This window comes from Macrobrachium rosenbergii, chromosome 1 (genome assembly GCF_040412425.1).
Source record: "Macrobrachium rosenbergii isolate ZJJX-2024 chromosome 1, ASM4041242v1, whole genome shotgun sequence".
NCBI classification, from domain to species: Eukaryota; Metazoa; Arthropoda; class Malacostraca; order Decapoda; family Palaemonidae; genus Macrobrachium; species Macrobrachium rosenbergii.
In genome coordinates this window covers 21635893-21663597 of record NC_089741.1, presented here as the reverse complement: position 1 = coordinate 21663597, position 27705 = coordinate 21635893, and the positions used below count along the sequence as shown (strand labels likewise).

General features: G+C 44.3%; 1 protein-coding gene across 3 annotated transcripts in view; it reads left to right on the top strand.

Moving 5' to 3' along the window:
- The window catches only part of spict (magnesium transporter spict), a 125265-nt gene that overhangs the window by 70974 nt on the left and 26586 nt on the right, over window positions 1-27705 (top strand). For all 3 annotated transcript variants that reach the window (XM_067107549.1, XM_067107471.1, XM_067107381.1), the window contains exons 2-5: window positions 1537-1662; window positions 3215-3337; window positions 3700-3842; window positions 11204-11312. In XM_067107549.1, coding sequence (XP_066963650.1) covers window positions 1566-1662; window positions 3215-3337; window positions 3700-3842; window positions 11204-11312 — 472 coding nt within the window. In that variant the 5' untranslated portion in view covers window positions 1537-1565. The remainder of the gene's footprint in view (window positions 1-1536; window positions 1663-3214; window positions 3338-3699; window positions 3843-11203; window positions 11313-27705) is intronic.

Genomic DNA, 27705 nt, shown 5'->3' with positions numbered 1-27705 from the left:
TCTCAAACATTATTGATGAAGGCATACAGCTGTTCACAGGGTAGTCATTAAGTCAGTATTTATGACTGCCCTTGGATCAGTCTGCAGGGTACTTGCAAAATTATTCAAGAGACAATCATTTCTGGAATGAGTGTTGTGTTCCTGGCTGACCAGATTTTGGCAATTCTGACTCGGTTACTCTGACAGTAATTCTTTCTTTGCATTTGGTGTAGGGAGCTGCACAGTTTCAATTCTTGCCTTGGTTGATATAGAATTGGGCAATAATCATGTCTCATTGATTGTGTCCCCAACTTTCTGATAATCAGAAACCTAGACAGTTCATAATTCACAAGGTATCTTTAATTTATGAAGTACAGTACTTGTAAGAAATGATTGTAGTACTTTTTGGTTGATAGATTTATGAGTTAGGTTTGATAACCTGGTACTGGAACAGTATGGTTATTCAGTATAGTGTATGTTGGCTGACATGAATCTTGAGTACTATACAGGGTTTGTAGAACAGCATAGCATTGAATGTGGATTTCGTTCCTACCCCTCTGACTATCAATGCCCACTTTGGCATTTGTTTCATATAACTTTTGCTGAGTAATATAAGACTTGTGAATGAATTGTCCAGCCAGTTAGTGATCCTTGTCTCTTGTTTGGAAACAACTAGGCCAGTTTCATACTCAGATCACAACTCTGGTATACAGACTTATTCACCGCTTGTTAGTAATGATAATGCTCTCTTGTCTTGGAAATCCAAGATGGTCTGAGCATCAAGAATAATATCTCTAGATGACTGTTTCTCCATGTCTGAGGAAAATATGTTAAGATTTTATTCCTGAATGACATCTTCAGGTTTGGTCACCTTCTACCAACTTGATGAGCTCTGTTATGAGATAAAATAAGTTGAAAGGCTACTAGCATTGCCTCTTTCCCAAGGAGCTGTTCAGTATGTCTGATAAAATAAGTTGAAAGGCTAGTAGCATTGCCTCTTTCCCAAGCAACTGTTCAGTATATCAGATAAAATGAATTGAAAGGCTACTAGCATTGCCTCTTTCCTAAGAAGCTATTCAAGATAAGTAAAATAACCTAATACCTGAAGACACCTTTAAGAAGAAAATCTTTATATTGAGAGACTTATAATATCGTACACACTTGTGAAGACCAGTCATAGACATTGTACTGGAAAAGCCAAGTTGAACATTTGCAATTAAAAGGCATTACAGTAATTAACATTACTATTTACAAAAGAGTTTGCAAATATTTCTCTGTAAATTTAAAAATTGGAATATTTCTCAATAGGATTATTACCAAATAATTGTTTAGAAAATTTTTGCAGACATTTGTATTTGTATAACAGGAAAGACCTTTTCATGCGGTATGGATGTAGACCAAACAAACACCATAAAATTTGTGTGTCCCAAGTTTTACTGCTTGTACCAGCGGTCTTTGCTAGTATATTGACCATGTTTGGTTTTCGTAAAGGCTAGGATTTTTACCTGACTTTTTTTTTTTTTAACAATGTTTAATCATTTCATTCTTATTTTTCAGGAAGATTAAATCAACCAAAACCAGCAAAGATGGTTACCACGCCAGCATCTGTTGAGGCACCAACGGAGTACGGACCTGACCTCTACATTGGTTTAGGTCTTTCTATATCGTCATCAGTATTTATAGGTATGCACGTTATCATATGGAACAATTTACAGCCTGTTACTGGCATTACGTAAGTATAGATGTAACACCTCAACTTAATAGACTTCTGTACTTATCATCTACAATAATTTGATTGTTACTGGCATTACTTAAGTATAGATGTAACACCTCACCTTAACTGAATTTTGTACTTATCGTCTACAATGATTTGATTGCTGTGCTACAATTTTAGATGATGCGCTTCTAGAAAAATATCATAAATTGAATGTTAAGTGCGAAGTACAGGTTAATTTAGGTGAGGAACTATGTGGCATTGCTATTAGCTGTAAGGTATCTTGGAAATATTGAAGTCTATTAGAAACCCAGACCCCAAAATGTGTGGTAAACAGAGGTGCTACTGAATTACGTGTGTTTTTAATAGAGTAATTTATGCTCCAAAGTAGACTTATGATGACTTTCATTCTCGGACGATGAACGTAGTGGGTTACTCTTGGTAGATATTTTAATTGCAAATAATTACTGTTTATTAAGTTCAGTATAACTATTATGTATGACTGGGAATTTTTCACTTACATCCTACACATGGTTTTCAAAGTGGAATTTGTAATAAAGAATTGTGGAATTAGGAATAAAGTGCAGACTGAAGAGCCAGTTTCCAAAGTTGCTGAGCTAAAGAGACTTAGATCAGACTTTGTTCTCCTAGATTGACAGATTCTAGTTCTTCAGAGAACAGATGATGGAAATTGTGGTGTTGACTTTGATGTTTCTGACAGGTTGGTTTGGACCAGCAGTTGGTTCTGATCACCCCAGGACATTATTGTCAACCACAGAGGTATTTTTAGATACCATGAATTTCACCCTTTGAGTAGCCATGGGCTTGACTGATGGGAAGGAGTGAGAGAAGGAACAACTAGACACAAGTAAAGGGAAGTTTTTGCATGAGGAGAACCTCAGTACAGAGGACTAGGACATGTTCCAGCTGTCAAAAAGCCAGCCATCCTGTAAGCAACAGTGTGAAATCCAATCATGATTTAAGTTAGTAGAATCCCTAAGCTGGTCCCTATCAGTATGGTTATCAATATGGACATGATACCAGAGAACATGGTCATAAATTAGCTAGTCAAGAGTGACTCAAGACACAATAGGTCCATGAACAATTTCCCAATTTGGACCCAATTGTGATGAAGTTCCTTTCTGTCATGGACCCAGTCAAGTCATCTGGTCACATGCTTGGTTAATAGGAACCTGGTCATCTCAGGAAGTACAGTTTGAAAGAAACGTCTCAGCACCCACAGGATATAATGTAGCTGGGATGGTGGCAATGACTTTCCAGAATAAATGGAACTTTCTTGAATTTTGGTGACTAATGTATATTGTTTTCATGATTTCTTAGGGAAAATATTGTTACTGTAGCTCCTTTACTGGTACATCTTCAAATCAAACTACTGACAAACATTTTTACATTTTAATCTGAAAAAGATTTCAAGGTAAACGTTTTTACACTGACATTGTATTTATCTTTATGAATATAATATACTGTGTACTGTGAGGTTATTTTAATTTTTTTTCACAGGTAGTAGCTTTATCATAAAAAAGAAGTCTCTCCTAGCCTTAGGAAAGGCAGGAGGAACTCGGGCAGGGGCAGGTGGTTATGGTTACCTCAGACATTGGCTATGGTGGGCTGGCCTACTGTCAAGTAAGTTTGTGCAAGTTTTTTCAATTGACAATTTTAGTAGGTTCCTTGTGCTGTATAGTGTGTACAAGAGTAATAACCTCAGATTTTTTAATATTCTTGAGTTTTACATACACTGTACTACTGTAGTTTTATTCTTCTGGAAGAAAGTTTAAGTTGTGGATATATATACTGTAGTTCTTATTAATTTTTGGACAGGGATTACATTTACATATTTTTGTCTACTGCAATTAGTATAATTGTCTAATCATAGTTTGCCATTATTTCTGCAGATGTTCTGGTCATTGACAAAGCCTGGTAACTGATCTGCCCTTTTGAGTTTCGATATATATTTTAATTTTTATTTTCTGTGGTGTATCTTTCAGTGGGTTTTGGTGAAGCCTTAAACTTCATTGCATACGCTTTTGCTCCAGCCACACTAGTAACCCCTCTGGGAGCGTTGTCTGTCATAGTTACGGCACTTTTGTCACAGTATTTCCTTGGTGAAGTTCTCAATGTTTTAGGAAAGGTAAGTGTAAGTTCTGTCTTTGGAAATTTAGTTTTTGGTTCATGTTTATTGTGGTAATACTGTACTGTTTTAATTATAATTAAGAATTTCAAACATCTAACTGACCTGGTAGTTATATATATATAGCTTAAGTCCCTGACGTGACGGCAGAATTTCAAAAACTCGCGGCAATCGCCGATCGGGTAGTCAGGTGGTCCACCTGTGCGCCCTCTACCCAGGTAACTGGAACCATTCTACATATTCCTCAGATCTTCCCTGCCGCCATAACGGTGACATTGTTGGAATTTCATTCGCAGCCTGTGTTTTTTCAGTTATTTGGTGAAGTACACTTTGGCTTTGGCTTTCGCTCGCTTTTGGATTTTTCTTTTGGATTATTCTTAGACCTTTTAGATACTGATTGGTTTGAACCTCTGCTTGTGTTTTGGATCTCTCTTTGATTTTTCAACATGTCTGACTCTTCATCAAGTGTAAGAATGTGTGTGAGGGGATGTAAGACTAGACTTCCTAAAGCCTCTTTGGATCCCCATCAAATATGTGTAAAATGTAGAGGTAAGAGTTGTGAATTGGACGATAGATGTGAGGAATGTTTGGGTCTGTCTGAAAGAGAATGGTTAGATTACAACCGGTATGTGAGAAAACTTGAAAGAGACCGGCTCAGAAGAGCCAAGAGTTCTATATCTCACTCTTCAAGGGACAGTCAAGGGTTAGATATTTCCTTGCCCCATTCTAACAATCCAATTGACCCTTCCGCAGTAGCGGTAATTTCTAACTCCCCTTCTGATACAGTTAATAAAGAACCAACTCTTCAGGATATGATGGCGGCCATTCAAACCCTAGGAAAACGGGTAGAATCCCTTGCAGAAGACAGGGAAAAATTATGGTCCGATATGAGAGATCTAAAAAGTGAAAAGATTAGTGCAAGTGCAGTGGAGGGTGCGGCTGCTCGGTCCTGTTGCGCTCCTAGTCCTGGACCTCTTCCAAGCTCACCAACCCCTGTGAGAAGGAATGTCGAAAGACAAGGAGGCGAGAGGCTTTAGTTACCGAGCGGTCGTCCCCTCGAGCGTACCTGTTGACGCTTCCCAGGACGCTCACCCTCGACATAGAAAAGGCAAGGTTAATTCGTGTTCTTCGTCTTCGGACGATGCAGTCCCCAGACAGGGCTGGCGTCTTAAATCAGAATCGAGACCTCTGAAGAGAAAACTTCCCGATGTTGAAGGGCGTCATAGAGAGACAAGTCAAGCTCCAGGGTGTAGCCACTGGAGCAGTCCGGAGCATTTTCCTTCCAACTCCGAAGGCAGCTCACCCGCCAAGAATAGACGTAAACTGGCAGGTTCGATAAGGACGCCTGACACCAAAAAGGTGGACGCATTACTACCCTCTGTACATGCCCCTCCCCTTCCCTCAGATTGGTATTCGTCCCCAGAACACTCTCCACAATCCTTACGGGACGTTGGGAGAAAGTTGATAGATAAAGTTGTGTCTTCCCCGGTCTGTCCCCAGCAGCAGGAAGCTCCACAATTACAACTGATTAAAGACATGCAGCAGAAACTCTCGTCCTTAGTTCAAGTCTTATACAGCCTGCAGGAAAGAAGGATACTGTTCTTCTTCCGATTGCTGTAGGCCATCCGGAAGATAATTGGGACAGATGTCGCACGGGCGGCCAGTTCTCAAGTGACTTAAAGGATCGGCAGTGCAGCGAGCGCAGAAAGAAGATTGGTCCTGCTCAAAAAGTTACTATTGCTGTACGTCAACCTGAGGAAGCTTTTTACAGATGTCGCACAGGCGGCCAGTTCTCAAGTGACCTCAAGGTTTGGCGGGACAGTGAACGCCAGAAGGCTGGACGCCAGGACACACAAGAAGTTGAACAACAAGGCGCCAAGCGTCATTTGGCTGGACGCAAAGACGTTGATCTTCAAGAAGACAGACGCCAGGCGTCAAGGAGTTCGGCGCCAGGACTCCAAGCGTCATGAAACTGGGCGCCAAGAAGTTGATTTCTTAGAGGAGAGACTCCAAGACTCCAGGCGTCTGCAGATTGGTCTACAGGACGTCAAGCGTCAAGAGGTTGGACGCCAGGACGTCAAACGTCATGAGACTGAATACCAAGAGGCTAGTCTTTTAGAAGGTGGACTCCAAGACGCTAGGCGTCAAGAGATTGGGCTCCAGGACACCAGGCGTCAAGAATTTGGACGCCAGGACGTCAAGCGTCATGAGACTGTACCACGGGAAGTTAATCTTTTAGAAGATAACCTACAAGACACCAGGCGTCAAGAAACTGTACGTCAGTATACTCTAACAGGACGCCAGGACGCCAAACGTCAAGATGACATACATGAAACTGAACTCCATTATACAAGGGAGGACTTTACCGACCCGATAACAGAACAGCAGTCGGATGACGTGGAAGACGATCTGCCTCACTCACTAGACAATCCGGTGGATGACATATCGGACGAGGGAAGAGCTGATTAAAAGACCAACATCCTCTTGGACTTAAAGAGATTAATGAAAGTTTTCACGGAACTTTTTCCTGATAACTTCATTCCAGCCTCTCCTCGTTCTCCTCCATCGGAATTTACTTTAAGAAAGACGTCTTCAACGAACTTCTTTATGAAAATGGTTATGTCTCGCTCATCCAAACGGGCTTTAAAATTGATGGAAGAGTGGATGAATACTAAGAAAGATCTAGGCCGGACGGTGTTCTCCTCTCCCCCAGCCAAGCTAGCTTCTAGATCTAGCGTGTGGTACGAAACTGGAGAATCTCTTGGCCTAGGAGTTCCCTCTTCTTCCCAGGGGGATTTCTCGAGACTAGTAGAGGCTTCCCGCCGCACAGCTATGATGAAGTCAAAGGTGTTTTGGTCCGCTTCTGAAATGGACCATCTTCTCAAAGGAATCTTTAGGGCCTTTGAGGTTTTTAATTTCCTTGACTGGACCCTGGGAGCCTTGGGTAAGAAGATGGACGCCAGCAAGAATGCAGACACGGAGGACCTGGTACACATAATGGCTTGCATGGATAAGGCTCTCAGAGATGGTGCCAACGAGCTGGCGGCGCTTTTTTCTGCAGGGATCTTAAAGAAAAGGGCACATCTTTGCTCTTTTCTTTCCACTGGAGTAACTACTACTCAAAAATCAGAACTCCTTTATGCTCCTCGTTCTGCTCACCTGTTTCCTCAAGAGCTGGTAAAAGAAGTCACAGCGGCCTTATCACAAAAGGCCACGCAGGACTTGATTACGAAATCAGCTAAAAAAGTAATGCCAACGAGCTTCGTCGCACGGAAGAATAGAGGAGAAGCTCCTGTCTCTCAGCCCTTTTGTTTCAAATCCCTCTGTAGAGGAAACTCAAGATCTGCTGGGAGAAGATCAACGAAAAGAGGTTACAGACAAGGAAGACACAGAGTCTGATGGGAGTCTCCTTCAGACAGCGGTAGGAGCCAGACTGAACAACTTCTGGCAAGTGTGGGAGAGGAGAGGATCGGATCCGTGGTCCATCCAGTTGATCAAAGAGGGGTACAAGATCCCTTTCCTCAGGAAACCCCCTCTGGCATCAAGACCGATAGACCTTTCGGCCAAATACAAGAAGAAAACAAAGGCGGAGGCTCTGCAACAGCAAATTTCTCTTCTTTTGCAAAAGAAAGCCATAGAAAGAGTTCAAGACGTGGATTCCCCAGGATTTTACAATCGCTTATTCCTGGTTCCCAAGAACTCGGGGGGATGGAGACCAGTGTTGGACGTGAGTGCTCTCAACGTTTTTATTCAAAAGACAAAATTTACAATGGAAACTACGAAATCTGTCCTAGCAGCGGTCAGACAGAACGACTGGATGGTATCATTGGATCTGCAGGATGCTTATTTCCATATCCCTATCCACCCAAGCTCCAAGAAATATCTGAGATTCGTTCACGAGGAAGAAGTGTTCCAATTTCGAGCTCTTTGTTTCGGCCTAAGCACCGCTCCTCAAGTTTTCACGAGATTGATGAACAATGTAGCAGGAATGTTGCACACAAGAGGCATCAGAATCTCCTTATACCTAGACGACTGGCTTCTCAGAGCCCCTTCCCACACACGCTGCCTGAAGGATCTTCAGACGACAGTCCAGTTATCAGAAGAACTGGGCCTACTTATAAACAAGGAAAAATCACAACTGAGTCCATCCCAAGAGATTCTATACCTTGGGATGAGGATTCAGAGTCAGACTTTTCGGGCTTTTCCGTCGTTGTCAAGAACGGAACAAGCCTTAGAAAAGATTCAGAGCTTCTTAAGGAAACAAACTTGCTCGGTGAGGGAATGGATGAGTCTGCTGGGGACCCTTTCCTCTCTAGAGCAGTTTGTCTCCTTGGGGAGACTGAATCTTCGCCCGTTACAGTTCCATCTCAATCGGAACTGGGACAAGGGAAAAGAATTGGAGACGAAGTGTATCCCCATCTCGAATCCTGTGAGGCAATATCTAAAATGGTGGAACGACCCCATCAAGCTACGAGAGGGCCTTTCCCTAAAACAGAGGAACCCAGACCTAGTGTTGTTCTCCGACGCATCGGACTCAGGATGGGGAGCGACTCTGGGAATCAATGAAGTCTCAGGCTCTTGGACCAAACAGCAAGAGTCTTGGCATATCAATCAGAAGGAACTAACAGCGATCCTTCTAGCTCTCAAAGAATACGAACAGGTAGTAAAAAACAAAGTGGTGCAGGTCAACTCCGACAACACAACAGCGCTGGCCTACATCAGCAAACAAGGGGGCACTCACTCCAAATCTCTATACGAGACAACAAGAAAGCTTCTTCTCTGGGCGAAGGCGAAGAATGTGACACTACTAACCCGCTTTATTCAAGGGCAGAGAAATGTAAGAGCAGACATGCTGAGCAGGAAGAATCAAGTCCTGTCCACAGAATGGATGCTACATCAGGATGTCTGCAAGAGCATGTGGCTGATTTGGGGGCGACCGTGCATAGACCTTTTCACCACAGCACGGACGAAGAGGATAGAAACTTATTGTTCCCCCGTTCCGGATCCAGAGGCTGCTTGCAAAGACGCGTTCCTCATGGACTGGTCAAACTTGGACGTTTACGCATTCCCACCTTTCAAAATTATCCACAAAGTATTAAAGAAGTTCGTGTCGCACGAGGGTACCAGAATGACTCTAGTCGCTCCCTATTGGCCAACAAGAGATTGATTCACAGAGGTACTGGAATGGATAGTAGACACTCCGAGAGAACTTCCGCTAAGAGTAGATCTACTCAAACAACCCCACTTGGAAAGGTATCACCAAAACCTCCAAGCGCTACACATGACTGCCGTCAGACTATCGAAAAACTCGCAAGAGCTAGAGGCTTTTCGAAGGAGGCAGCTAGCGATTGCAAGAGCAAGGAGGTCTTCCACCATTAAGGTATACCAATCCAAGTGGGAAATTTTTAGAGGATGGTGTAGAAACAACTCTTTATCCTCTACCAGTACCTCTGTGACTCAGATAGCAGACTTCCTTCTTCATCTTAGGAATAACCTTAAATTTTCAACTTCAACCATTAAAGGTTATAGAAGTATGTCAGCATCGGTCTTTAGACACAGAAACTTAGACCTTTCTAACAATAAGGACCTCCAAGACCTTCTCAGATCCTTCGATACATCTAAGGAGAGGATACAAGAATCACCGGCTTGGAACCTAGATGTGGTCCTGAGGTTCCTCACGAGTGATAGATTCGAACCTTTACAAAAGGCATCCTTAAAAGATCTCACTATGAAAACCCTTTTTCTAGTCAGTTTAGCTACTGCAAAACGAGTAAGTGAGATTCATGCCTTTAACAAAGCTATAGGTTTTAGACAAGGCAAAGCAGTTTGCTCACTTCGACTAGATTTTCTGGCAAAAAATGAACGTCCATCTCAACCTTGGCCCAAAGCATTCGAGATTCCTAACCTGACGGATGTCACAGGTGAGAAATAGAAAGAACTCTGTGTCCAGTAAGAGCTCTAAAATATTATCTAGAAAGGACAAAAGACTTTAGAGGGGGATTCAGAAGGGCTTTGGTGCTCTGTCAAAAACCCTCTTTACAAATGTCTAAGAATGCTCTGTCCTTTTTATCAGACAATTAATAAAAGATGCTCATTTGGGATGTAGGGAAGCGGACCACAAAATTCTAAAAGTTAAAGCACACGAGGTCAGAGCGGTAGCAACCTCTGTGGCTTTTAAACAAAATAGGTCCTCCAGAGTATCTTGGATACGACCTTCTGGAGGAGCAAGTCTGTTTTTGCCTCACATTACCTTAAACAGGTACAGACTGTTACACGCTGGGTCCTTTTGTAGCTGCAAATTCAGTAGTGAGAAAAATAGCCACCCCTACAATCCCATAACCCAATACCCTTTTTTCTCCCTTGGAACTAAGATGTTGTTTTTGGTTGTTTGCGAAGTCTGGACGCAGTCTTCCGCAATCATTAGCAGACAGTTTTTTTTAAATAATATCATTTACTTCAGTTCTCTTAGTCAGGTGGTCATTTGTTCCTTGGTAGCACCCGGAATAAGGGTATTAAAAGGAGGTCTAGTCACATAGAGGTTATACACCGGTTGACAGCCCCTAGAGATTTTTCAGCCCCCTGGGTGGATCGCTGGATCTCTTAAGGAATGCAAACATAATGAGGCAGGAAAACAATGAAGTCAGCTTCCTTAACAGGTAGGAACCTTTAGTTGGTTTTGCAAAGTTTTAGTATTTCAATTCCAACGATGTTGGCTGTCTCTGACCCTCCACCAAAGATGTCAATCAGCTATATATATAACTACCAGGTCAGTTAGATGTTTGAAAATGTTATTTTCATAATAAAATAAATTTTTGAACATACTTACCTGGTAGTTATATATAATTAAATTCCCTCCCTCCTCCCCTCTAGAGACTAGGGCATGGAAGATCTGAGGAATATGTAGAATGGTTCCAGTTACCTGGGTAGAGGCTGCACAGGTGGACCACCTGACTACCCGATCGGCGATTGCCGCGAAGAGTTTTGAAATTCTGCCGTCACGTCAGGGACTTAAGCTATATATATAACTACCAGGTAAGTATGTTCAAAAATTTATTTTATTATGAAAATAACATTTTTCAAATTATTACTACTAATTGTATTTTCAGATAAGAAATTAGGGTTTGAAGAATTTCCTCTAATTTTGTGCTGGTATTCTTTTTGGCATTTATTATAGAAAATAAGCAGTGATTTTTTTCTTCTCCTGCAGTTGTAGAAATTTTATTCTGTTCAGTCATTATATACTTGCACATCGTTAAGGAGATTGAAGATTGCTTCATGTTCTGTGTTATATAGGACTTGTAAGACTTATCCAGTTTTCATTTTAGCTATTTTCTACAAAACATGGTGAATTTTTACTTATCATTGGCTGTTCACTCTGTCTTCTTGGTGCTACCATGGTAGTTATTCATGCTCCACAAGAGGTTGAAGTGACTAGTATGGAAGATCTTGCAGCCAAACTTGTTGATCCAGGTGAGGTAGTGTACTAGATAATTACAATAATTTTTAATTTGTTCTTAGTTTCATAGTTTTTATGAACCATAATGGGCACACAGTTATATGAAAGAAGCCAAAGTTCATCAACTTAATAAGCTGGCTGCTGCAAAGACATTAATTTTATAGTTCATAAAATATGGCACAAAAGAATGAAGCCCTCTGTCAATTCGTGTGAATTGGGGCAATGAAGTTCATGCTCCAATCACATTGCCATGTAAAAGAAACTCGGCTTATAGTTGTTCAGTAGCAAAGATTTAAGAAAATTTGAATTTGTGTATTGCAACACACTAAATATTCAACCAGAACGTGAATAATAGAGGTCTAACCCTCCATCTGACTTCAAATGGGTAAGAATCAAACTTGAGAGGATTAATGCTCTGAGCTAAAAGTGAGTCAACATTCATTGTTAATGTTCCTAAGAAGGCTGTGTCACAGTGTTATAGACAGCAAAATGAAGGAAAAACTTCTAGTTCTGGGCAGTGATATAATAGCATTTCACTCAACAAATATGAATGTTGGTGCACTAGACAGTTAATACACATTAACTGTAGAGACAAAATTAAGGGTAATAACAGATGATCCCTATTAAAATAGATATTGCAGTACACTCCCTGAACACCTGAATTCGCCCCTAATCCCATCCACTAGCCCGAACAACTCTCAGTTACCAATCCCACAATTGGAAATTTTAACAGCCAGCGTTACCAACGTTGCAGATAAAATCTTGTCACTTGAGCTACCATAACAAATGGTTGGCAACGCTGGCACAGGTGTGCACTGACACTCCCACTTTCGTCAATTGCTTTTTGTTCGCACTCCTGGAAGGTTGTTTCCTTCTGCAGTGCGAGGTTTTAATCTTATTGCCCGACTTCTCTTTGTATTTTGGACTTCTGGTGAAGACCTAGATTGTATTTACCAGCTTTTTCTCCTGGATTTGTGGATATCTTCGATGTGGAACGTCTTTTGGAATTGGACTCGCTGGATGCTGTGGATGCTGGCACTCATCGCTTCTGCTTCCTGCAAGAGATGGTTAAGTGTGATGTGCAGGCTCATTGCAATGAATGTTCCGATTGGAAGACACAAGAGATGGAGGATTAGTTTTCTTCATCCAAGCCTTTGGCTAGTAAGGGCTGAGCAAACGCCGGTCAGATTCTTGTTGCCTCAAGTGTCTCAGGCTTCTGCTACAGATCAGTCGATGGATTTAGCGAGTTCAGAAGTAGTCTAACAGATAGAGGATAGGATTGCAAGTAGTATGGGAAATTTAATGGCTAGTCTTCTTCAACATTTCTCAGATAGGGATAGTAGTAGTTTTACGATGTCTAATCCTTAGACCTCTTTCAGCTCCCCTGCCTGTTCCAGAACCAGCCCTAAGGGAGGGTGCTGAGGGTAATGGCAGAACATCAAGCCTCCGCAGTGGGTAGGGTCCCAGGCTGCCCAAAGCGCCATAGAGCAGGCATCCTGAAAAAGGATCGTCCCCAACCCCTTGTAGTATTGATAAATTTAATTTTGTTCATGACACTTACCTGACAGATATATAAGGCTGTATTCTCCGAGCTTTTGGACCGACAGAAATTCAAGGATTTACGGCATTGTCAGATGGGCCAGGTGGTTAGTACCCATTCCCGCCAGCTGGGAGAAGCGGTATCAGGAACCATTCCCATTTTCTATTCAGATTTTCTCTGTCGCTGGTATTGTCAACACCTGTTGTCAATACCTCGCTTGTTGGATTTCGGAAACTTTTCCACTGAGTATTCTGATTGTCTTTTGGTTTTTTTGACTTTGGCTTTGTGGATAGGCATACGCTTCTTTGGACTGATTTGATTTTGGTTTTGGCTTTTCTTGAACAAGATGTCTGGTTCTAGTTCTGCTAGTTTCAGGGTGTGTGTTTCCAGGAGTGTAAGGTGAGGTCGGAGCGCCTCTCCTTCCAGGTAGACCCTCACACAGTATGCATGAGATGTAGAGGGCATGTCTGTATGTTGGATGATCGCTGCAAGGAGTGTGAATCGTTGCCTGATTCTGATTGGAAGGCTTACGATTCTTAGGCGTCCTCAAGCTAGAGCGTGATCAGTGTAAGGAGGTCTTCCTCCAGGAGTGTGTCTGTAGGTGGAGTCAGGGTATTAATTTATCTCCTGTTAATCCTACTAATGCTTCTCCTTTCCTGCCTAGAGTCGCCTTCTGAACCCAGTGATTGCATCTGCGGAAGGTAATGATTCCCTTGCGCAGATTTTAAACTCCATTACGTACTTTGGAGTCTAAGGTGTTCTGATTCGAAAGTGCAGTGAAGTGTCAGTGATCCCCCCAGTGTTGTGGGGGGACGTCAGATCGGCCCTATAATGCCTCTAGGCCTGGACCTCTGCCAAGAACTCCCAGGACTTAGGGAATGGGCATGTCGAAAGGCCGCAAGAGGTGTACGGGACCCCCACCGATCTGAAGGTCCCTTCGGCAAGGCCTTGTTGACGTCTCCCAGGCTGAAAATCAGGATCGTGGTATGAGACCACGGATCCTATGGGATTGCTTCTCATCCTCCGAGGCTAATCCCTCTCCACTTCCAGGGTCGCGTTCTCGGTTGGACTGAGTCGAAATGTTCAATCTCCGTTGAAGAGGACGCTTTTAGAGTTGTGAGGTCTGGAATCTTCTCCCGACTGGCTGCTTGCGATTTGGCCGCAGAAGAGGACCAGGACTTTCTTCGGAGGAGGACGTTATGAACGATGACCAAGAAGAGTTTCCTGTCGCCTTCTTGGTAGAAGGAGGAGGACGTCTCCTTCCCCTTCTTCTTCTCATAAGAGCAGCCCTTCTCCTGAGAGGGCTTCCTCTCCTCTTCAGAGCGTCTTATCCAGGATATGCAGCGGCAGTTAGCTTCCCTTCTCACTGCTTGGTGGAGAAGGATCGCTAGATTATCTGAAAAGCGACACAGGATTTGTCGCTGCCAGTTAAGAGATCTAAGAGGTCTCCCTCTCCTTCTCTTCGTTCGTCTCTCTTCAGGAGCGGTTTTCGTAGTCGCCCTCATCGTTCTTGGATCATCAGCTCTCCTTGCCCCGCAAAAGACCAGTTGATCAGGGAAGGTCGCTCCTCTTGCAGCTCGGCTTGCCGCAGAAGTACAAGTTCGCGCCAAGACGATCTTCTTGACTCTCCTCCTGCAGACTTCGCCTCGTTTTGACGTTCAGGCAGGACGCTCCCCAGGACGCTTCTCTTTATTCCCGATCTCTGAAGCGCTCTTCCAGGACTCGTCAAGAAGCTTCTGGGAAAGTCGCTCGTCAGGACTCGTCAGGACGCTCGGCAGCTTGTGAGACAGGACGCTCTTCAAGAACCAGGCTCTTGTCTAGCAGTGGAACAAATGTCAGAAAAGGCTCGGCAGGACGCTTCTGTTCAAGAGTTGTTCCGGGTTTTTCTGCTGCTTCTTCCCACGAGAAGAGGTGTCTGGGCTGGATGTGGACCCAAAGGTCTTAGTCTCCCGAAAGCCCCGGAAGACTCTCCTGTCGCTCCTGTCGAAGAGGCTGGTTTGTCTCAGGAGTGGAGACTCTGCAGAACAGGAGCAGCCCCCTCTTCGTCTTTCTCCGACTACCGGGTTTTGGCTAGCATGCTTAAGGAGCTTTTTCAGATAAATTCAGCCCCTGCTCCTCTTTCCCCGGCCCGCAAGTTAGCTTCTTAAGGTGAGGAAATCGCCTGGCTTCCTACAAATGAAGACTTCTCTGGCTACTTAGAAAAGCTCTCAAGAGAGTCAACTCTTGGATGGAAGATAGGAAGTCTCAAGGAAAATCTTCCTTCGCTCACCCTAAATAGATTGTCCCTTGGAAAGCTGGAATGTGGTATGAGACGGGAGAGAAATTGGCTCAAGAGTTCCTTCTTCCTCTCAAGGCATTGTTTACCTGGGAGCCTCGTTGATGCTTCAAGGAGGTCTCTTCTTTCTTCCCAAGAGAAAGTGTCCTGGACTCTCTCTGAGACCGACCACCATCTGAAAGGCCTTTTCAAGTCTATGGAGGTTTTTAACTTTCTGGACTGGTGCTTGGGGGCCTTGGACTTGCTGGACTCGTAGTCCAGATTCTATTTCTCTGGGAGCTGTCCAGTGTACTGTCTTGCATGGACAAGGCCGTCAGGATGGCGCTTGATGAACTGGTTCCATTTTGGTACAACCCTAAAAGAAGAGGGCTTTGTACTGCAATTTTGCTGCCAAGTCGGTTTCTCCTGTTCAGAGGGCTGAGTTACTTTTGCCCCTCTCTCTAGCCATCTCTTCCCCAGCCGCTTAGGGTCAAGGATCTCGCCTCCAGCCTTAAGGAGAAGGCTACTCAGGATCTCCTTGCTCAGTCTTCCAGACGTTCTAGTGTCCCTTCCACGTCATCGCAAGGACTTCCCTCGAAGAGACAGAAGATCTTTCGTGTGGGAGATCTTCCTCCTCTAGACCCTCCCGCGAGGAAGAGGTCTCTCCAGAGGCGGAGCCCCTTCTTCCCAAAGGGGCAAGAAGTGACTTTTCCACCTCCAGACACCAGTAGGAGCCAGGCTTCTCCTTTTCGGAAGCCTGGAAAGTAAGAGGGGCGGATTCCTGGTCCCTCAATGTAATCAAGAAAGGTTACAGGATCCCGTTCCTCAAAACCCCCTGTCCTCAACTCCCAGAGATCTGTCGCCTTCTTACCGTGGGAGAAGCAACAGATCCTTTTTAGATCTGCTGGAAGAAATGATCGAGAAGAGGGCCATAGAGCGAGTCCTGGATCTGGAGTCTCCAGGTTTTTACAATCGGCTCTTCCTAGTTCCAAAACAGTCATGGGGGTGGAGACCAGTCCTGGACGTCAGCAGACTGAACAATTTTGTCGTCAAAGAAAGGTTCAAAATGGAGACGCCCCAGTCTGTTATCAATTCAGCTGCGACCAGGCGATTGGATGGTCTCTCTCGACCTCCAGGACGCTTATTTTCATGTCCCCATTCATCCTCAGTCGAGAAAGTATTTGAGATTTGTCCTGGGGGAAGAGTGTACCAGTTCAGAGCTCTCTGTTTCGGACTGAGTACAGCTCTATGGTGTTCACAGTCCTGATGAGGAACGTTGCCCGGTGGCTTCATCTTGCCGGCATAAGGATCTCGCTCTATCTGGACGACTGGCTCATCCGAGGTCATCGGAACAAAGGTGTCTGGAGGACTTACATTCAACTTTGAAGCTGACAAAGTCCCTGGGACTTCTTGTGAATTTAGAGAAGTCGCATCTGATCCCCTCTCAGTCCATTCTTTATCTGGGGATTCAGATGGATTCAGCGGTTTTTCGAGCCTTTCCATCCCAGGAACGTCAGCAGCACTGCTTCATGTAAAAGTTTCGGCCTTCCTGGGAAAGAAACATGCAGTTCGGTGAGGGAATGGATGAGTCTGCTGGGGACCATTTCATCACTGGAGAAGTTTGTTTCCCTGGGAGGTTGCATCTCAGACCCAGGAACAGTTCTTTCTTGCGGACAACTGGAAGAACAAGGAGGATTTGGAGAGTCTCTCAGGATCTCTCTCTCTGTCAAGGACCATCTTCGGTGGTGGCTCGATCCCTCTAAAGTTGGCAGAAGGGGTCTCTCTCTATCTTCAAGCCCCGACCTAGTGTTGTTTTCCGACGCGTCCATGTCGGGATGGGGAGCAACACTAGGGGGATGAAGTGTCAGGCACCTGGAAAGGGGAACAGGTGTCCTGGCACATAAATCTAAAAGAGCTGAAAGCGATTTTCTTGGCTCTTCAGTTCTTCGAAGATCAAGTTGCAGGCCGGGTAATTCAAGTCAATCTTGTGTGAAGACAACACTTTAAGCTCCTGGCGTACCTCAAGAAACAGGGAGGTACTCATTCTCGGTCCCTGTTCTTGATCGCCGTTGAGATCCTGCTATTATGGGCACATTCTATTGGAGGTGACAATTCTCGTTCGTTTTGTAGCAGGGTCGAGAATGTACGCGCAGACCTTCTCAGTCGGCAGCATCAGCTTCTGCCAACAGAATGGACTCTGAATCGCAGAAGTGTGTCAGTTAATCTTCAGAAGCTTTGGGGACGTCCCTGGTGGACATTTTTGCAACTTCAAGGACCACAAGACTGCCCCTTTACTGCTCTCCCGTTCTCGACCCAGGAGCCCTAGCATTAGATGCCTTTCTCTGGGACTGGAAGGGTCTAGATCTGTATGCCTTTCCCCATTCAAGATTCTGGGGAAGTCGTCAGGAAGTTTGTAGCCTCAGAAGGGAGAATGACTTTAATCGCCCCATTTTTTTTGGCCTTCAGCGGAGTGGGTCAGAGGTCATGTCTCTCGTGGTGGATTTTCCAAGAACGCATCCTTTGAGAACAGATCTTCTCAAACAACCCCACTTCGAGAGGTACCACAAAAACCTTCCCGCTCTGAGTCTGACTGCATACAGACTATCTGAAGTTGCTCAGAGCCAGAGGTTTTTGTTAAACCAGTGGCTAAGGTTGTTTCGCTAACGCCAGGAGAGCCTATTTTCAGCGCAGTGTACCAGTCTAAGTGGGTCATTTTCAGGAAGTGGTGTAAACTTAAGGGAATTTCCTCTACCACAATATTTTTATCCCAGATAAAGACTTCCTTTTTATTTGAGAAAGGATTTGAAGCTGGCAGTCCCTACCATCAAAGGCTACAGGAGTATGCTGTCAGCGGTCTTTAGGCATAGAGGCCTTGACTTATCGGACAATAAAGACCTTCATGATCTTCTTAGGTCTTTTGAGACGTCTAAGGTAGCCTCCCTAAGTTACCTTCGTGGAATTTAGATGTCGTTCTAAAATTCCTGATGTCCAAAGATTTGAACCTCTACATTCTGCTTCCTTCAAAGATGTAACCAAAAAGCTATTTTTCCTAACTGCTCTTTTATCAGCAAAGTTAGTGAACTTAGTCAGCAAGATTATAGGTTTCAGAGGCCCTGATGCTGTCTGTTCTCTGAGCCCTATGTTTCTTGCCAAGAATGAAAACCTGTCTTCCCCTTGGCCCAGGTCCTTGAAATTAAGGGCTTGACGAACATCACTGGACAAGAACCAGAGAACCCTGTGTCCTGTCAGGGCTCTGAAATTTTATTTGCAGAGGACCCAGGATTGTAGAGGTCCTTCTAGCAATCTTTGGTGCTAGGTTAAGAGGCCTGATATACCTCTCACCGAAAAATGCCCTGGCGTTCTTTTTAGCCGAAGCACCATCATAGACGCCCATTCCAGTGTGCTAGACGAATTTTGAGAACTTTGAAGGTCAAGGCTCACGAAGTGAGAGCCATTGCTACCTCAGTGGCCTTCCAGAAAAACCAGTCTCTCAATGACATTCTGGGTGCCACTTTTGGCGAAGCAATTCTGTCTTTGCTTCTCATTATCTCACAGAAGTGAAAACGTCCTATGAGAATTGCTGTGCGCTGGGACCTTACGTTTTGTAAATACGATCTTGGGTGAAAGCGACTCTCATCCTCTCCTTTAGTTTTGTTTTGGTGTTTTTTAAATATTTTATGTGTTGTTTTTATGGTTGTTGGTCTCCACCAGTGGTGGTCGCCCCAGTCCTTAGTTTATGTTAATCTTTATTTAACGTAACTAGGCTTGGTCAGGTGGTTGTTTAGTTTGTCGCTTACCCTCAAAGTAAGGTCATATGGTCTAGTCACATTGTGGTCTCGCCCCCATTGACAGATCATCTAGATTTCACCAGCTTTATAGGTCTCTACCTCGCTGGAGTTTTCTAGTAAAGCAGAAGCAGACTTGGGTGACAGTAAGTCACAATGCTAACAGGTAAGGAACCAAGGCGTCAATCGCCTACATAGGTTTGTTTCCTAAATCCTATTCTGTCTCTTCCCACCTCCAATGGTGGGATTCAGTGTATATATATCTGTCAGGTAAGTGTCATGAACAAAATGATATTTTTATGATAAAATAAAGTTTCTTCATACTTACCTGGCAGATACATATAATCATAGTACCCGCCCTCCTCCTCTCAGGAGACAGTAGTTCTAGTTTCTAGAAAATCTGAATAGAAAATGGGAATGGTTCCTGATTTCCGCCTCCCAGCGGCGGGAATGTTCCTAACCACCTGGCCCAACGTGTGCTGAAGTTTTTGAATTTCTGTCGGTCCTTTGGGAGAATACAGCTATATATATCTGCCAGGTAAGTATGAACAAACTTTATTTTATCATAAAAATATCATGTTGATAATGTTAGTCAGGATCAAGATCTAGGTGTGATAAAGGAGGATAGGTTTGAGATAGGTAGTGAGGAGAAGGTATTAAGGGTGCAGAGTCGTTCTCCTTGACGGATTCCGGTTTTGGGTTCGAGTTGTTTTGTGCTCTGTCAAGAGTTTCGCCTTCATCGCTTCTTTTCGGTCTGGCTCAGTCTCAAGTCAGTGTTTCAGTTCCGGTGGTGCAGAATCCTTCTGCTTTTGCTCCTAACTCACTCAAGTCAGTGTTTCAGTTCCGGTGGTGCAGAATCCTTCTGCTTTTGCTCCTAACTCACTTCCGACTGTTTCTGAATCTCCTTCTGTAGTTTCCCCCTTCCCTGTGTTTTCTTCTCCTCCATCTAGTAAGGCGGATTCTGGTGTGTCCTTTCGGCTTCTAAAGTAGTTTGCGGGACCTGCAATTGGATGTGGCGGAATATAAGGCGGATTTGCTGGGTCTTTCGACGGGTACAGACCTATGGTGAGAGGTTATTTTTCGAATGGTTTCTCTAACATTAGAGAGTATGTGACACAGTAGTGTCCAGAATTCATGTTGGATATGTTTCAGGATTATTGAGGGGGGGCGGATTCTGTGTCCTTTCGTTCCAAGTTTTTTTCTGGGTTATCTGTCGCTTCATCCCCTCCTCCCACATTCTCTGTTGCTCCTTTTTCAGTCTCCTCTTCGGCCTCTTCTTCTTCTGCTCCGGTCTCTCCTGCGGCTTCCACATCTTCCATGTTCCCTCCTTCGACTTTGGATTTCCTCCTCTCAGGTAACTTTTTTTTATGCGTCTGCTATTCCTCTGCCTCCCGCCTTTCCCTCCTCAGTACAGTCTTCTCCGGTAGGAGGAGCTTCTGGACAGGTGAAAACGCAGTTTCGGCAGAATTTGGCTGCAGGCGTCTCATGTTCCATCCCCTTGGTGTCCAACCCCTTGCTTCATTTCAGCGGCTGTTCCGGTAGTATCAGGTATTTCACAGTGTTTGCCTGTCACTTCCAGTTCGGGTTTGCGCTCCGCGGTTTTGGCAGGGCTTGCAGTACCTTCTTCGAGCGGTCTGCGGCTTTCATCGCCTGCATTTTCCTCGGCGGTAACTCCGAGGGTAGCTTCTACCTTTTTCACTCTCCCTCCTTCTTCATCTTCTTCCATCCCTCCGCAAGTGGTTTCGTTTGCGCTTCCTCCCCCAGGGTTTAGCAATGTGGGTTTGGCTACTCTCACTCGTCTTCCCCTTGGTAATAATGGGGAATCGGCTCTTGGTTTTTCTCGGTTCAGCCTTCTCTTCTTCCCGGCGGGTTCAAGTATGCGGATTCAACTCCGGGTACCCGATAAGGTGTGGGTGCGCAGCATTCTGGTTAGGGTGGTCCGCTTGCGGACCCTTCATCGTTGTCCCGGCCTCATTCAGTGCCTCCTCCTTCATCAGTCTTAGACTGTTCAGACATTACGGAACAGGATTATTATCTGGAGGTGCAGGAGATTTAGGCAGACTTAGAATGTCCTCTTGCCAGCAGTAACGATTACGGCTTCTTCGTACCCTCAGGCAAAAGCTCCGGACCTCCCGATTTAGTCAATTCAGCCTTTTTTTTTTTTTTTTTAGGCTTTTTATGCCACTAAGCCAGCTCCTGCCTCTTTTTTGTGTAGGCTGGTTTGGTTCAATCGAGTTAGACAGGCTTTGGAGGAGGCGGACGGTCGTGTAGCATCGGTAGTGGCTTCTAATAGACAGGACTCTTCTCTTCTGTCTCCGCATAAGACGATTTACGCAGTTCAAGGTAACCCTTCGGCAGGTGTCAGGTTACCATTCAATGAATCGGTTGAGGCAATCCTGTTTAAGTCTCCGGCTTCGTCTTGGCTCGTAGGGACTTCTCTTAGGGAAGCAGGTGCTTGGAGGATGTGTTGCACAATCAGACTGAGGCTCTTGCACACTCTCTCTGGATGCGGTCAGGTTTACTGTAATGGGGTTCTAAAAGAGTGACAGCTATGTCCCTTCAGATCCGAGGCTATTTGCAGCCTAATAAATTTATCTCAAGGGGTCTGGCTCACCAGGCGAATGCTTTGGCGTGGTCTACGACGTTTGGGAGCAGAAAAGTTGAAATTTCTATCTTGGTCATCTTCCCCCTCAGTATCTGGACGTTCATAAGAGGGATTGCTTAGAACACCTTAGCCGTAGCTAATTCTTGTTCAAGGATGATGACGTAGCCAGTATGATGAACGAGGTTGCTTCTAACTCATGTCTCTGGTGTCGGCAGTTATGCATCGTCGAGGGTACAGTGTTGATGTATCTAGGCGATTCGTTGATCCTTGCCTCCTCTCTAGAGGAGCTAGTAAGAGTGAGGGAATTCTTATGGAATTTTTAACCTATTCAGGTAGGAGGATTCTCTCTCTTCCTTTGAGGGTTTTCCCAACCCTGGAGAGGATCTAGTTGGTCCTTCAGCAGGTAGAAGGGTTCCTGTCCAGCAGGGAATGGCCGGTACCAGCTTGGAGAAGCCTCTTAGGGAGAATGTCTCTCTCTTTTAATTCCAGGGTCTAGTATCTGGATGCGCTCTCTGCAGGTATGTCTCAGGAATCGCTGGGACTTCCACAACAAGAACGCAGTTATAGTCGGGAGCGAGTCTTGCCTGTTGGATCATCTGTGATGGTCAGGAGAAGTGCAACTGACACGGGAAGGTCTTCCCGATGTTCATCTGTACACAGATGCCTCAAATCAAGGTTGGAGAACAACCTTGGAGGAAACCCAGGCCTCGGGCCTCTGGTGGGGTTCGGGAACAAGAGGAGTCAATAAAAAATTCGGGGAATCAAGGCTGTAAAGGAAGCCCTCAGTTGTTTTCAGTCGTAGTGCGCAACAGAGTAGTGGCTATGTTTAGTGACAGCATAATTGCCGTGTCGTATCTGAAGAACTCGGGGGGGGGGGGGGAACAGGCTCAACAGAACTCAATACTATAGCACAGAGAGTCCTGAGAGGGTGCGAAGAACGAAAAGTGTCTCTTCTTCCCCAATTTATATCGGGGAGTGTCAGCGTACTGGCCAATTCACTAAGTCGCTCCCGTCAGGTATTCGGGGAGAGAGTGGACTTTGGCTCTGGAAGTAATATGTCAGGTTCTCCGGAAGTGGCCAGCAACTGTGGACTTATCCGTGGCATGATTGAACCATCGTCTTCCAGTTTATTTCTCACCAGTGGTGGTCCCCATGCCAATAGGCACTGATGTGACGTTACAAATTGGAATCACATGCAGGTGTATGCCTTTCCTCCATCTGGTCTCATTCATCAGGTAATAAGGAAATTGCAGGAGAGTGCCAAGACGTTTATGACTCTAATAGCTCCCTGCTCGCCATAACACGCTTGGTTTCCGGAACTCCTAGAGCTCCTTACAGAAGTTCCGAGGTCCCTACCCATGTGAAACTTCTTCTCAGACAACCTCATTCTCACCATTATTATCTGAACCCTTGCATGCTGTACCTAGTTGATGGGGGACTGTAGTGAGAGCCTCTAGGCAGTCCAGACTCCCTAAAGCTGTGTCTAGACAGTTTTCTTTTAGCTTGAGAAAGTCAACCTGTAAGCCTTACCAGGTTCAGCTGGACAAGGTATAGAAGTTAGTGTTGTAAGGAAGGTCATTACATCTCTAGACCTTCCATAGCCAAAATAGCTGATTTTCTTTTATTCCTTTGGAAAGTCAAGGGTCTTTCGTATTCGGCTATTGCTGACTACCACTCAATGATTAGCGGTACAGTTAGTTTCCACCTTCCTGAAATCTCGAATAGTAAGATAATCGATGATTTAGTACGTTCTTTTAAGATTGAACGTCCTGTCTTGCCGACTTGGGGCCCCTCCGTGGGACTTGTCGGAAGTACTTCAATATTTTTCTTGCGTTCCCCTGCCTTTGAGCCCATTGAAGCTATAACATTAAGACACTGACTAAGAAGTTGCTTTTTCTTACAGCTATAGCTTCAGCTAGAGGGTTGGGCAACTTTCAGGCAGTTTCTAGGTTGGGTTCCTATGCAAGAAATGATGCGCATTTGTCTGTCTTCCGGAATTTGTGGCAAAGACAGAGTCGGAGGTTAAAACTCTGCCTCGTTCATTTAAAGTTCTTTATCAGGCAGTGTTCATTACTGGTGATTCAGTTATCGGAGATCTGGTTTTATGTCTTGGGAGCATTAAAGTCTGTTTTCACACTGACTTGGAAACTCCTTCCGATCTCTGGCATCACTTCTTGATCCATGGAATCCTTCGCTGGTCCCCACTGTCAGATAAATGATGATTAGTTATTATTGTGGTGATTTCCCAGGTTGTCAGCGGTTGTTATTATCACACTGTCGGGAACGGAACTTCAGCTCTGTATAACCGGGACTGCACAGTATTTGCAAGTATTCCGTTCATCCGGCTTTCCAGCGGAATTATTTATGTCCGTCTATTCATTAAAGTCTATTTATCAAAGGTTGAAAAGTCCATCGTCTGTTTACTCATTTTACTTCTTGTCTTCCGATTTGGAATCCTCACAGTGCTGTCAAAGAATGCGATTAGTTACTTTTTTGATCATTTGAGGTGATTTCCAGGCTTCTCAGGGTTGTTATTCGTCGTCTTCAGCTCTGTATTTCCTCAACCGTATAGTATTCGGAGTATGTCCAGACCATCTTCCTTTTGAAGAATTATTCAGTGCCTTCTATTCTGGAGGCAGCTTGTCGAGCGGTTTGAAAATTCTGTCTCAGTGTTCACCTCCTTTTAAGATTTTTTCATTGTCCTCAAACTGTTTGAATGTGAGAAGTCTGCTATCAGTGTGAGCTCATTTAGCTGAGGTGGTATTCACCAAGAGTCGGAGGTCATGAGAGGGTTATCTCTTAGTCAACATGTAGTGGCGTAGTCTATTATCTAGGGTGTGTTCATTTAGCTGAGGTGGTATTCGCTTAGTGCGGAGGTTCGGAGGGTTATTCTCTTAGTCCACGCGTAGCGGCGAAGTCTATTATCTAGGGTGTGTTCACTTAGCTAAGGTGGTATTCACTTAGTGAGGAGATTCTTAGGTTAACGAGATAGAGGAATTCCTTTTAGTCTAGAATTCTTAGGCAACAGTGATATTATAATCCCATGAACTTAGGTTTAGTACGTTTTAAGTATCTTAGTCTTTGATAGTTTCCCTACGAGAGTCCAAAGGGGTGCTCTAGTAGGCTAGGTTATTTCGTCAGCATTGAGATACTTCATCGCTCGTCGATCGTCAGGCCTTATCAGGAGGATCAGCAACTTGGCACGCTGCTTAATTCCCCTCCATACATGAGAGGCTCTGAATAGCCACATGGGAGGTTCATCGTACTCCTCCATACATGAGAGGTTCTGAAGAACCACATGGAGGTCGACGGACCGAGACAGTCACCAAAAGCATCGATTGATAAGGTGAGTGTATAACTAAATAGGTATACTAGGCAGAGCAGATCAGTGAGCTGCCATCTCTGAGGTTGTCTCATCAAACTTAGATGGTTCTCCCGATTGAGTGGCTCTGCATTCTGCATCATTCTCCTCCATACATGAGAGGTTCTGAAGAGCCACATGTGTGGTCGACGGACCAAGAGTACTGACCTGACTGTCGATCAAAGTACTGTACTCTCCAACATGTCTCTTCACTGAAAGTATTGATTGATATGGTGAGTATATGACTAAACAGATATTTTATGCAAAGCAGATTGGTGAGCTACCATCTCTGCGGTTGTCAAAAGGCGTGCAATAGAATTGATCCCTCCTCCTCTAAATGTTGTTAATCGGGTGAATTCAGGTGTTCAGGGAATGTATTGCAGTATGAAGTTTTCATAATAAAACTAATATTGTAATACTTACCTGAACACCTGAATGATTCCCACCCTCCTTTCCCCACATCAGTTTTGGCCTTGAAAAAAGCGATTGACAAAAGCGGGAGTGTCAGCGCACACCTGTGTCAGTGTTGCCAAGCATTTGTTATGGTAACTCAAGTGACAAGATTTTACCTGCAGCGTTGGTAACGCTGGCTTTTAAAATTCCCAATTGTGGGATTGGTAATTGAGAGTTGTTCGGGCTAGTGGGATTAAGGGCTAATTCAGGTGTTCGGGTAATTATTGCAATATTAGTTCTATTATGAATACTTCATTTCATGAAAGATAACAGAGCAGGGAGTTTTCTGATGAAGATCAAAATCATAAGTAATAAGTGAACCACTATTGGGAACAATTTTGTGTATTGAATAAAGATCCCTGGATGCTGTTGATGTTCAGACAAGAGGATGATACTTAGTTTTCTGGTGATCTTCAGTTTTTTATTTAGGGCCGAGAAACAGGCTTTGAAGGTAAATAACACTAAGTAGTGTTATTTTATTGAGTAAGTGGTGTGAGTTATTGACAGTATACTACATATGGCCTAGTGGAAGACAAGAGAATGAAGGATAAGAGTGTGTTAAAATCAGGAAGTCGTTAACAAAATACCAGAGCATATAATCATGATACAATACTAACCTAATTGCAAAATGTTGGCACATAGATTGCATGAACAGTATAATGAGTAAGGAGTGAGACTGACTTTGTTTGCAAACATGAATAATGTAATAAAAGGGGGAACTATATCTCCAGACAGAAAAGTATGAAACTCCCATGGTGATGGAATAGTCAAGTAGATTATGCACTCAAAATTTGAAAATTTAGTCATTTACTTCATATAATGTTTTTAGTCCTCATTATGATTCATTGCCACTCTTACAAGATAGTGCTAATAAGTAGAGTACTGCACTTTGAAAAACATTACTATATGTGGGAAGTTTTAGAGGAGCTGACTGTGACCTTGATGGTGATCAAATAATTGAAAGGAAGGGAAGAAAACTCAAATTTTATATAAGTAACTTGCCCAGTAATTACTTAGCTAAGAGCTTCTAACTTGACGGCAGCTTCAATTTTGAAAATCGCGGTAGCGATAGTCTTTTGTTTATGTAGGTGACTAACTCTGCCCACTTTCAGGGTAAGAGAGAGGAACAACTCGGCCAAGAGCTTCAATTTTGTTTCTCCCGGCTTAATAGCAACACAGTGTTAAGAAAGCGGCTCAGTTTTGGTTTTCGGCTTGAGATTCTTACCATTTGGTGATGTATTTTCAGCTGCAGTAGCCTACAGCTTTTGTATTTGAATTAGTTGACAGTGTTTTTTCCTGATTTTTGACAATTGTTCTCCATGGAGATTTACTTATACAGACTTGGTTAGCTAGTAGCTATGTCAGACTCATACAGACTTCGTTAGCTAGTAGCTATGTCAGACTCGAGTGCCACTCGCTTAACTAAAGCATGTTATGACTCTCGTACTTTATGTATGACATATAGAGGACAAAGTTGCTCGATTGACTTGACCTGTGAGCAATGCTGTGAATGGGATAAAAAAAAATTTTAGACTTTGGCTTCTCACCTAGCTAAGTTAGAAAGGGATTGTAAGAGGAAAGCAGCTTTTAGAGCCAAAGTTAAGTTAGCTACTCATGTCATGACTCAGGAATCTAGTAATGCTGATATTCCTACTGTCTCTTCCCCTACTAAAGTAATCTCTCGTATTTCCAGCCTCCCACCTATACCACCGATCTCTGCTCCTGGTTCCCATGCTCCCGACCCGGACCACTACACCAGCCTCGAATCAAAACTTGATAAGAAGTGTGATATTCTTGCTAGCACAGTGGCCCAGTTGGGGGCATCAATGCATTTCCTCATGGAGAAGTTCAGTGAAAAGTGTTCAACTGAAGTGTTAGTGGAGGAGGTGGCTTCCCGTCCCACCGACTCTCCTAGGCAAAGGTCACTGCCACACTCCGCCAGCCCGGGAGGAGGCATAATGGAGGCCCAAAGGAGGTTGATGGGGTCTGCCCATGGGTAGTCACCCCCTCAGTCACAACTGTGACGTCCCAAGTGTCAACAAAAGACAACCATTGGAAAGGCATGTCTTGTGTTCATCATCTCTCGTCCAGTTCGGGAGATTCTAGCCCTAGTCATGGGCGCCAGTGGAGATTCTCGGACGAATCTCGTCCATTGAAAAGATGCCCATTGCTCGGGGACCAGCCCCCTTCATTGTACGGCAAGAGGTCCAGGGAACCGTCTGGTAGTCCACAACCATCATGCAGCAAATGGGACATTCCTGGATGTTTTCACAGTCTGTAACTCCCAGACTGTCGTCAGTGTCCCACAAGGGCTCTAGTTCTTCATCCAAGCAAGGTTCTTCTCGCAATCATTCATGTTCCACATCCGAGTGCCCAGCAGGGAACGAGGAGTGCCCATTGGTGGCCGAC